Source organism: Diadema antillarum, unplaced genomic scaffold (genome assembly GCF_040938485.1).
Source record: "Diadema antillarum isolate AM-2024a unplaced genomic scaffold, OU_Dant_1.0 seq00000117_RagTag, whole genome shotgun sequence".
NCBI lineage: Eukaryota > Metazoa > Echinodermata > Echinoidea > Diadematoida > Diadematidae > Diadema > Diadema antillarum.
In genome coordinates, this window is record NW_027271198.1 from 101,423 (window position 1) to 113,693 (window position 12,271).

Here is a 12,271-nt window from a genome sequence, read left to right on the forward strand (position 1 = left end):
TACTTTTTTGCAGTATGTTATACTGTTTTTTGCCAAAAATAATGTAATTAAGTTTCATTGGCAAATACTCTTTCCCCAAAAATTGTGTTAATACATCCACATGTATGTCTATTGCAGGAAAGATAATAGCATTGTTTTACTTTAAAAAAAAAGATATATATATATATATATATATGCCTTTTGCAGCCCTGAGATTAGTGCAACACTGTTAATAAGGTTGGCATCGCTGCATTAGTATTAATTAGATGTGTATCGTTTTGTCAGAAATTTCCAGAAAAGACATGTCCCTGAAAACTTCATTGGGGTTTTGTTTTTCCTTGGAAAAGCAAGGCTTTTTTTGATATATCACATGAATAAATGGTTAGTTTTGTGTTTAGCTATTTATGTTTAGGTTGATTTTTGTCTCGCCCACCGGAGGTGAAGGCGAGACTAAGGGATCCAAATGGCGTCCGTCCGTCGTCCGTCCGTCGTCCGTCCGTCCGTCGTCCGTCGTCCGTCACAAATGTTAAAGTTTACATGCAAGACTCTCTTATGATGCATAACTTGACAACTGTTACAGCAATGGCAGCCACACTTGGGTGATAGAAGCACTAGGGGTATCTTCATGTTATGGTGTTGTCGGAGGTCATGTGATGATGTCAAAGGTCATTTGAGGTCATATATTAAAGAGTATGTGCAAGACTCTCTTTTCTATGTTAAAGTTTACCTGCAAGACTCTCTTTTGACAAATAACTTCACATAAGTTGCTTGGATTACAACCTAACTTGGGTCATAGATGCACTGGGGGTACCTTCATGTTATGGTGCCGTTGGCGGTCACAGGGATAAGGTCAAAGGTCATTTGAGGTCATATGTTAAAGTTTACTTGCAAGACTCTCTTATCACACGTAATTTGACACATGTTGCTACAATGGCAATCAAACTTTGGTGATGGATGCACTGGGGGTACCTTCATGTTAAGAGGTCACATGATAAGGTCAAAGGTCAATTGAGGTCATACGTTAAAGTTTACTTGCAAGACTCTCTTATCGCACGTAACTCATCACATGTTGCTACACTGGCAATCAAACTTGGGTGATGGTAGATGTCTCTTGTGAAGTTGAAGGTAACCACAAGGTCAAAGGTTACAGACAGGGGTCAACGAACTTTTAGGGCCCAATGTTAAGTTTTTAGGGTGCATTTCGTTTATGGCTCATAACTTTTGATCCCTTTGTCCGTTTGTGACCAAACTTGGATGGAAGATGTCCCTTGGGGAGGTGAAGGTTGGCACAAGGTCAAAGGTCACAGACAGGGGTCAACAAACTTTTAGGGCCCAATGTTATGTTTTTAGGGCGCGTTTTGATTGTGGCTCATAACTTTTGATCCCTATGTCCGTTTGTGACCAAACTTGGACGGTAGATGTCCCTTGGGAAGTTAAAGGTCATCACAAGGTTAAAGGTCAGAGAAAGGGGTCAACAAATTTTTAGGGCCCAATGTTAAGTTTGTATGGCGCGTTTCGATTATGGCTCATTACTTTTGATCCCTTTGTCCGTTTGTGACCAAACTTGGATGGTAAATGTCCCTTAGGGTGTTGAAAGTCACCACAAGGTCAAAGGTCATAAGCAGGTCAATTAACTTCTGGGAGTTATAAAAAATATTAATTCCTTGTACGTGAATGGGCGAGACACAATTTGGCGATTGCCTTGTGTTAAAGCTAACAAGGTTTGAGAAAATATCATTTTCATCCAAATTATGCATAAAATCTTATCAATTGCTGTGTTTGTCAGACTCCTTGGGTTTTCAGCCTTCCTCACAATGCACTGAGTAATTTACCATGTGCAGCATGCTCCTGACAGGTAAAAAATACTAAATTCTACATTAAAGACTAGAAGGTTCTCACGAAAGGATGGCGCTATTCTTTTTGGATATATGATTGAGATTAAAATAAATGAAAAAAACAGCAACAAGAAACAAGGAGGATCAATGAATGATTCACTTTTCATAACTCATAGGCTCTAGAAAAATATGAAGGCAGCAGCTCATAAAGGGAAATGAAACCCAAATATACTTGCGGATTAAGTGAATGCAGCAATATTAGTAGAACACATTCAGCGAAGTTTGAGGAAACTGACAATCGGTTGAAAAGTTCGTATGAATTTTAAAAGTTTTTATATAGCCATTGTTGGATGTGAAGACTATAACAGTTTGTGATGTCATGGATGGACAACAATATTAAGAAAATATAGAGAGAATTCCACAAAGTTTGATTTGTATGGAGAAAACACATTCCCCTCAAATTGTTACTGACATAATTAAATTGAGGGTAATACTTTCCCCCCTGCTTTCTGAAAGGGGCATGTCAGGTGCTCTTTCATTATACTAGAGAAGTGAAAAATATGTAGAGTTTTCTTTATATTGTTCTTCACATGTGATGTCATAAACTGTTGTAGTCTTCTCATCCAGTGATGGCTGTACCAAAAATTCAAAAATTCATAACTTTTGAACGGATTGTCCAATTTTCCTCAAACTTTCACTGATCTGTTCTATTATATTAGCATTGCAGCATTCAATCAATCCACATGCACATTTGGGTTTCAGGTCAAGCTGATTTTGCAACAACATCCATTTCCCATAGATACCTGCCCGAGTATACTCTTCACTAGTCTCCAACAAGTTAAGATCTTTTCACCACCTTTTCATCTCTGCTTAAGATTCACTTTGATGGTTGGGACAGCGTCTACGACTACTGGGTCGACGATGACAATCCCGACATTCATCCCGTCGGCTGGTGCGCCAAGACTTCTCATCTCCTCGTCTTGCCCATTAACCCTCTCGGTGCTGATTCAGCGACGTAAGTTTGCTTGATCTAACCCCAGTTTGAAGGTAAATCTTGATAGAATTTTTTTTTTCTCCCCATCATTTGGTTGCTAGGTGTTGCAACATGAATTTATTTTTTTTCCCCAATTTTCTTCTTTGCATAGTGTTTCATTTTAAGAATATTTATGAGATTTGTTCTGTATTACATTTTGTTGATTAACTCGTTTTGATATACACTTCAAACGTCTTGGGTTGTTGTTGTTGTTGTTTTTTGGAAGGGAGAGGGGAGGGAGTTTCTTAAATTAAATATCAAATTTTGAAGTCATAAACCAATTAAACTGAATTGTCTGTTTGCTGCATTTACTCTTCCCTCACAGTTCATCTGGTTGCCCTACCCCAGGTTGTAATGGAGTTGGCCACATAAAGGGTGCCAAGTACACTGGACATCACAGGTATATACAGTAAACCTCGCATGAGTCGAAGCTCTCGGGACTGACAAAAATGCGTCGACTTAAGTGAAATTCGACTCTGGCGAGAGTCGATTTTTTTTCGACTCACAGTTATGTACATGTATTATAGTACATTTGCATGCATGTGTGTGTGTGTGTGTGTGTGTGTGTGCGTGCGTGTGTGTGTTTGCATTCAAATTTGTCTGTTCTTGAAGATAATGTTCTTATTTTGTTCTAAATTGAACATGGAATTTGTATCAATACTAGTAGTTAAAAGTAGTTCTGAGAATGTCTGCGCTAATGTGGCAATGTGCATGTGCTATGTCTATGGTGCAATATAGGTAGCCATCTCTGTCAACCTACCCTGAGACAAACACTCTCCCAGGCCCATCCCACCTCCATTGAACAAAACTGTACAGCCAGTCGGGCACGCACAAACAAGCTCCGCCCACTTGGCCTGTCACTAAAATATTAAAGCAGCGATTGGTTGACCAAGGAGTTCTGGCTTGACATGGATAAAGTATGGATGTGCTGTGTGTATGGATAAAGTATATGGATCGATGTGCTGTGTGTATACATGTATACATGTGTATGTATTCGACATGCGTGCAGAGCGGTACGGTGAGTGTGCATGCTTACCTGCAGCGGGCCAGGGACGGGGTTCTTCGACATGCCGATTTTTTTGTTCTCTAAATGTAATGAGAATGCCAGACAAATCTTCTTCGGCTCAAGTGATGTAAACTACGTGTAGGCATGTACAAAAGGGACTGAATGTTTTACTTCGACACAGCCGAAATTCGACTCTCGTACTTCGGCTTATCCAAATATTTCTTAGAGAGAACACATAGGGAAAAATCGGGACTTCTTATTTTGCTTCGAGTTAAGTGATTTTCGACTCACTCGACGTCGACTTATCCGAGGTTTACTGTATGTACAATAACACTTTCATACATGTCTGTTCTCACCGTGTTTGTTCTCTCTGCATTATTACCTCCGCCAAGGAAGGAGGTTATGTTTTCATCAGCGTTTGTATGTCTGTTTGTCTGTGTGCAAAATAACTCAAAACGTTGTGAACGGATTTTGATGAAACTTACAGGACAGGTTGAGAATGACACAAGGAACAGATGATTGAATTTTGGTAGTGATCCGGAAATTTTCACGGATTTTGAAGGATTTTTAATCCTTTGACGGGTAGGGTGAATGAACTGGGGAGTTCAAGCTGAGTGTATTTGAGGTTTTCATGCGCCCAGTAAAATGCATGCTCTGCTCGGGCGAGGCATTGCTCAGCTGGAAACTGATGACGTCAACAAAAGGATTTTATATTGGGAAAGTGGGCTATTTTCAGCTTGCATGTATGAATAGAAAACACTGATCTCTATGGAAGAACAAGATCATGGGTGGAAATAACCTACTTGACGGAGGCCTGCGCTCTCAGAGTGCTTGTCTAGTTACTTTTTATTCTTTTTCTTTTTAATCAGATGTCAATCTAAATTCTTTTAGTGTATCAGATCATCAGATAAGAAATCTAAAAAAGAAATGATTTTCCTGATTGTCTGTGCATAGTTTCTATTAAGCAATTTGTACAGTATTTCAGTGAATATGTTATGTAATTTTGTCCTGCAACTTTTCTTTCTGCAGTGCATTTGGTTGCCCCTACTCTCAGATGAACATGACCAAGGAGACCGCCCTCAATGACAGACTATTGCCAGGCAGGGGATCAGCGAACGTAGACAAGTGTCCGTCATCTCCCATCCTAACTGAACCAAAGTAAGGCCAATATCAGAACAGGCTATGCAATGGGTATCATACAAGTCTTCACTGTGGAGAAAGAACTATGTTGTCTCGTTAATGGTATATGTGTTTGTTTGATTGTCTGTTTGTCTGTTTGTCTGTTTGCTTGTTTGACTGATACAAGGAGGAAATGTCCACCATATTAAGAAAAAAAATCAATGTAATAAAAAATCACCAACAAAACCTGATAAAAAGGTGTCCTTATAAGTAGAAGGTAACAGAACCCTCCCTCCCCCCCCCCCCCAAAAAAAAAAAAAAAAAATAAGTTTAATATCGAGGACAACCAAAGAAAATGTGGAAGAGACAGATGCAGGAGGAGCTTAGGAAGGAGGATTTGAGATGAAGAGGTGGTGAGGTGTGAGAGTGAGGTAAATCTGGCCATCCCTGTGTTAGGTACAGACCTGGATCAAAAATGGATGATGCATGAATGCATAAGTTCCTCCCCCATCTAAGGTTCAGTGAGCAATTCTGTGTAAAATGGTCCATGTAAATAATATGTCTAAATGGGTTATGGGCCCTGTTTCATAAAACATAGTTATCAATAACAAGTGTAATATGATAGTTGTTATAAGCTACTAAAATCCTTGCATCTGATTGGTTGAGAGCAAATTTGTCATAGAAATGTGGCAGTTGTTACTGATAACAAGTGGGACCCAGGACTGAATATGATTGTATACTGCTTTGATATACAAGTACTCTTTTGTTTGGAGATACATATTTACACAATATGTAGGGATATAGTTTCATACCTCAAAAACTATATCACTCCATGTCATTTACTCCTTTTGATGATGTCAGCTCCTGTATGTTGTACACTTACAATGAAATGCTTGTGGACTTACATATTAGCATGAGAACCGCTTCGGTGGAACTATACCAAATTAAATCAAATTCTTGCAAATTGCTTTGCAGGTGTCCCACACCAGGCTGTGATGGTTCTGGCCACATCACAGGGAAGTACACCGCCCACCACAAACTCTCTGGTTGCCCACTTGCCGAGAAGAATCAGAACAAGGTTGCAGGCAAGGAAGGAGTGCACAGGAGCCACCAGAGAGGGCGTCCTCCTCTGGCATCCAAGGGGATGGGCCTCGGAAGGGGCAAGAAAAAGTGAGGAAAGATTCCTGTAGAATGCATGGTCCTATATGATTGTTTGGTTTTTGCGCTTTATAAAAGAGATCCTGCGAAAGATTCCTGTGGAATGCATTGTCCTACTAAATGATTGTTTGGTTTTTGTGCTTAAAAGAGATCCTGAAATCAACGTACCAAATTGAATTAAAACAAAATATAAGATATTGCACAGTGTTGAACAATTCTTAATGTGTATTAAATTTCATTTGTAATTAGTAGTCATGGAGTCAGGTTTTCATGACAAATTTGATTGTTTTCTCAAGCATGTTAAAAAATATCATCATATGATACTTAATGCGCCATGTATTTAGCGAGTCTAATTTTCTGGGAATCAGGACTTCCTTACGATTTCGCAAGTGGTAGTGGTTAAATTCATGGAGTGGGGCAATGGGCAGGTCAGAATTGATATTTTTGTGTGTTATGTTTTGAAATTTGCAAATAGCGCCCAACTCGCAAAATTCGTGAAAATAAAACCCCTGCAAAAATATATGGCATTTATAATACTGAATTAAATTAGACCATTCTTGAATACCAGTTGCTCCAGTATCATGATATGAATAGACACTGCGCCCCATATGATATATGGTGTAAGGGATAAGAATGTGGTGATTTGTTTTGTGAATTATATGACTCATTCTCTCATCCCCTCTCTCCCCAGACACAAAGTACTCACAAACCCAGGGAAGCAGAACAAGCCTGAAACACAAGGTAAAACATTGATATCGCTTTTCACAAGTTTTCTCTTGTAGTCCCGAGGCTGTCCAAGCAGGAGGGCTGTCTGTGTGGCCTGTATCTGTACATTGTACAGCATGCACACATTAATGTGTTAATTTGAAAGGGTGTGGAATTACAATGTATTCAGTTGCTCAACATATAGTGTAAAATATGGCCAAAATAGTGCATGTCAACCTTTCTCTTTCAAAATTGATGTACCATGCATTTGACTTGTGTGTGGTATTTAAAAAGAAAAATACATCTAATCCAACCCCCCCCCCAAAAAAAAGAGAAAAACACAAAAAAACACAAAAAACAAATAATGTATGCAATATTGAATATCATGCTGAATAAGTATCTCCAAAAAAAAAAAAAAAAGAAGGGAAAAGTGTGGTTATTATCTGTTACTATAATACTGATCAATCAAAGAAAGTGAAAAGTGAGGATTGCAGTGACGGGTTTCTTTCTCTTCATTTTTAGGGAACAAATTGTAGATTAGGGCTCATTATTGAGAGTATCAAATTATCATTGCACATGGAAATTGTTATTTTTGTAATATGATGTATAACAGAAAAAACTGTGTTATACATCTTATGTTTATTATTTTTTTCCCTTTTAAATTGTTTCAGACGGGCAGCCAAACCTGCAGACCCAGCTTCACCAGTCTGTCTTCATGTCGGCCATGTCGCCCCACCCCGCCAAGGACTTGCCCCTCTGCTGGGAGCAGCACTCCAAGCTGTTGCCGGGCGTGGCTGGTCTCTCAGCCAGCACTGTCGCCAAGTGGACCATGGACGAGGTGGCCGACTTTGTCCGCAAGCTGCCCGGCTGCCAGGACCATGCATCCAAGTTTGCAGAGGAGGTTTGTAGTTTTACTCTTTCTTTCTTTTCAAGTGATGCCTGATACAGCGCGCTCCCGTTATAACGAACGCGGTTATAATGATATTTCTGTAACAAAGAAGTAAAGATTCAGATCCCAAAATTACTATCTGAATATCTTTGTATAATTCATTTGTTCAGTTATAATGAAGATTCAATGTAGCAAAAGAAAACTGCTGGTCTTGAGGACTTTAGTGAAACAGGAGTTACCTGTACAAATAAACAAATGAAGCATGGTATTGGTAACTGATTTCACAAGAGTTGAGTCAGAAAGAAATTCTGATTAAATCGTATACTGTAACTGTCAGTAATTTCATCAATGTTTGTGTAATATAAATGTGGCGATTAGAGATAATTGTCAGTGCTCAAAACTTAAATAAAATTCATGAACATTCTTATTCCTTGTTAAAAATCATTGAATGAAAGAGGCACATTTGAACCAACGCTCAAGATTTGTGGAATTGTGATGGAGGATACCAGAGGTAACACTATGTGTGGCTCATAAAGGAATTCATTGCACAGGTTCTTAATGTTAACCTCTTCCTCCTCCTCCTCTTTGTATTATAGTCATTATTTTCATATTTTTTTCAGATATACAACAATGTACTTCCTCATCTCTTCTCGTTCCTATACTGTCATTTTCATTATTATCGTGATGTTAGAATAAAGCGAATGTTTGACACATGGTGAATTCTTCATCCTTACAGCAAATAGACGGGGAAGCATTCCTCTTGCTGACGCAGAACGACATCGTCAAGATCATGAGCATCAAACTCGGGCCAGCGCTGAAAATTTACAACGCCATCCTCATCCTGAAAAACTCGGAAGAAAGCTGAGAGGCCTTTGCTTGACCAAGTTAGAAACGAGACGAGGAAAGTCATCTTTTTTTCCTTTTTTTTCACTTCACGAAACAAGTAATACAGACAGAAAAATGACTGATTGCTGCACCTGTAGGATTCTCACTGATAGTCATGTTTTCTTATGCTGGAAAATGTTTGTGACCGAGCTGATCATTACCGCTGAAATAAGGAGGATCATTCCCATTTCTGACAAACAAGTTGAGCGTATAAGGATCATGGGAGGCTAGGCCCTATAGTCCTTATTCTGGCAGAAGATCAATGAAGAGATGTTTGTTCATACGATGTACATGTGATGAAAACTATACACAACCACACAAACATGCAGGTATGTCCGTGTGTGTTTGTGTAGATTGTCAATACGGACTTTGCGATTGCGTCGTTGCCGAAAGCAGTCAACATATCGTGTGAGAGGGCGTCGCCATTCAGTTTGAAATGGCTTTAATTGTACTAGAAGCCATTGTGATATCACTCGTACGTAGGTCATGTCGTCGTGTGCGTCAAAACAAAGTTGGGCAAACTGACGGTGAGCAGTGTTTCATTTTGCCAGGGTCACCTGTGAAAAGCAGGGTTAGCGTGGCTGAAAATCGGACACTCAGCACTTGATACATGCATGCACAGTACTTGTACGAGACAGTCACCAGAGCCGGCGACTATGTGGCTGCAGAAATTGAAAAGTCTGTAATGTCTTCTCTCGCACACACTGACTGTGTGCACCCTCTTAATAGGGAGGACACCACTCACTTGTGCATGTATGGAATGAAGTATGTAAGGTGACTAGGGTGTCAGTACCACGCGGGGACGCTTGTCTCAGTGCTGCACCGGCTTCAATTATCAGCCGTCTTCATAGTGACTGTCAAATAAACGTCCACGTGAGGAAGGTCTCTGAAAGTGCATCGCGGAAAGGCAGGGTCAAAGGAGAAAGGATCTGACCACTAGATGTAGTATTTACAAAATGTAGGCCCTACATGTATATGCTTTTTTTACTTGGACAGGACCAATAGTACATGTACATGCCAAGTCTAAATGTGATATAAGAATATCAACTCAAACTGCCGAAAGCATTCAAGGCAGTTATTAATGCATCAAAGAAAGTCCAGAAGAAAGAGTTAGGCATGTGATGCAGCAAATTTTCTGAGAACGCCAAGTGCATGCACTTCCATTTGGAAAGAACCAATGTCACACATAGGGTTCTATTGTGATATGCAAGTGTGGAAAACATTGGAAGCAGCTCAAGAATGTAGCAAAGGAGGTTAAGATGATTGGGCTAGACATGGGATGCTGCGAATAAGCCAGTTCGTAATTAGCTCATGTACACATTGGTACAAATGACCTTTCTTTTTTTCAGTTGGTTAGGCACTTCACCGTTTTCAAAGCGGCATAATGCATAAGTTTGCCCGACGTAACAATTTATGGAATTCATGTTCAAACAAAGAATGAACTTGCGTTGAGATCAGGTGATCAGAATACTCCATCAGTTGACAGTTTAGCAGGCATCCATTTCATTGTTTTGTATCGAATGCAATAGCAGCCTATTTCCTTTTATATTGCAAAATACCATTCTTGCTGTCAGGTGGATGTGCTGGCAAGCACCATTTAGATAAGGATCACATGAATAATCATATGATTATTATCGCATCACAGATGCTTATCTCAGTGAATTTACAAACCAAAATGCCTATTGGTACAAATGACCTTTTTCTGCTCATGCGCAAAGTGGATTTACGAACTGGTCTATTTCCTAGGCAATAATGTGCATTCTCTGTTCAATGAGGAAAGGCCCAACATCACCTGCAGGGCCATGGTGTGATTTAAAACGTCAAACTGCTAGATGCATTCAAAGGGGCAGAAGAATGTGAAGGCAAAGACAATCTGTACAACTCAAGTATTTTGGCTCCTTTTGGTACACATTTCCTTCCTGTTGTATTGGGTTGGATGGATTTGCCGATGTCAGTTTTAGCGTAGGGCTGGAACGTGTTGCAAGTTTTGCAGCTGGTACCAGACATTGTCCGTGTATGACTTAATGTTATTCCTTTGTCACTAGAAATGACATTTTAGGGAATGAAGGCAATTAGACCTGCAGTTGTTCCAAAATGAATGAAAATATACTTACACTGCCAAATATAAAAAAAGGGAAAAAAGTTTTATAATTGGTTATTAGATTAATCAGAAGTAGTGATGCAAAGCACACAACTTGAATCTCAGTGTACTACATGGTATACATGTATCTTGGACTGTAAAGCTCGAGTAGGTGTAGTGGACTTTTTTTACAATGAAATCTTGGACCAGTCTCTCGACTCGTATCAAAATTTTGTTATATCAGGGTTTGAAAAGTAAAATACGCACAAAAAAAATATCAAACTTAGAGGCAAGAAAATTACTCTGTTATAGGAAGAGTTTATTGTAACAAGTTTTCTTTGTAAGAAGAGTCCACCATATCGCTGTAAAATGATCTATTCTTACAGTATATCTTGGCTGCAAGACGTCTGTAATCTCCATGACAGAGGAAGAGCAAAATAATCCTCTTATATACAAGAATACGTCATTTTAGAAAATTGTTGGACAATGATTGTGATATTTGCAAAGAGGGAAAGAAAAAAACCCTGTCAATAGCTGAATAGCTTTTATTGGTGTCATGAATAGATCTGAGGGGGCATTGGTTGCTTTATCAGTGGAAATGTCAACACTTTTCTCAATTCTGAGATATGTATCTAGTACAACTGGTCTAGCAACCAAGTTATTGCTTTTAAGTGGCTGTAGAAAGGGGTCAAAGTGCTTTTGGTATTTGGTTACAAAATAAGGATATTAGACCACCTCCATAAAAAAAAAGAAAACAAACACCAAATTATGCCACCAATGTTTCCAGGGCACATTGAATCTCTAATGAACCATGTCCCCATTCAAGAATTCATTCCAGTCATAAAGAGAGCCTGGGATATCCGGTGAGTGCACAAAGCTATCATTTCTTTATACCAAACTGGGTATGCTACATAGATGTGGAATACCTTCAAAAGAGGTAATACACTTAATGTGAAACTAGGTTCCGAGTTGATTCTAATAGAGTACTGGTAACACCAAATTGAACAGTTGGAGGTTAATGATGATCAGACTGTAATATTATTTAGGTTTAACATATAGTCACTAATTGGTATTGTCGGTCACAATTGTGTAATAATATGCAAATAAGTTGAGGTAATGTCCCCGTGAAACAAGTTGTTTTGATTTTCACTGTAACTGCTTTGGAGATGGTTCACTTATGTGGTCTATTGTCTTTTAAAAAAAGCTTTGAAGTGAAACATTTACAATGGGCACTTTTGAAAGGTTCTGTAATTGTCCCCGCCGAACGAGTTCGAGCAGGGGACTATGAAACGGGCTCCGTACGTGTGTGTGTCCGTGTGTCCGTCCGTCCGTCCGTCCGTGTGTCCGTCCGTCCGTCCGTCCGTCCGTCCGTGTGTCCGTGTGTGCGTCCGTGTGTGATCAAAATCTTCAATTTGCTACTTCTCTGTCATTTATGAGCCAATTTTGATTCTGTTTGCTTTATATGATAGCACTACATGGGAGCTTTGAAACTTCTACACAGTATTTCAGTCATGACCTTTGACCTTGACCTTTGACCTATATTGTACATTTTGCTACAAAATGCTACTCCTTCGCCATTTCT

At 39.4% G+C, this 12,271-nt stretch overlaps 1 protein-coding gene across 1 annotated transcript in view; it reads left to right on the plus strand.

Moving 5' to 3' along the window:
* The window catches only part of LOC139727062 (lethal(3)malignant brain tumor-like protein 4), a 30,826-nt gene extending 22,231 nt beyond the window's left edge, over positions 1-8,595 (plus strand). Inside the window, exons 14-20 of the mRNA XM_071638041.1 lie at positions 2,690-2,829; positions 3,173-3,247; positions 4,883-5,011; positions 5,948-6,142; positions 6,822-6,871; positions 7,507-7,736; positions 8,461-8,595. Coding sequence (XP_071494142.1) covers positions 2,690-2,829; positions 3,173-3,247; positions 4,883-5,011; positions 5,948-6,142; positions 6,822-6,871; positions 7,507-7,736; positions 8,461-8,589 — 948 coding nt within the window. The 3' untranslated portion in view covers positions 8,590-8,595. The remainder of the gene's footprint in view (positions 1-2,689; positions 2,830-3,172; positions 3,248-4,882; positions 5,012-5,947; positions 6,143-6,821; positions 6,872-7,506; positions 7,737-8,460) is intronic.
* Positions 8,596-12,271: the final 3,676 nt, after the last annotated feature.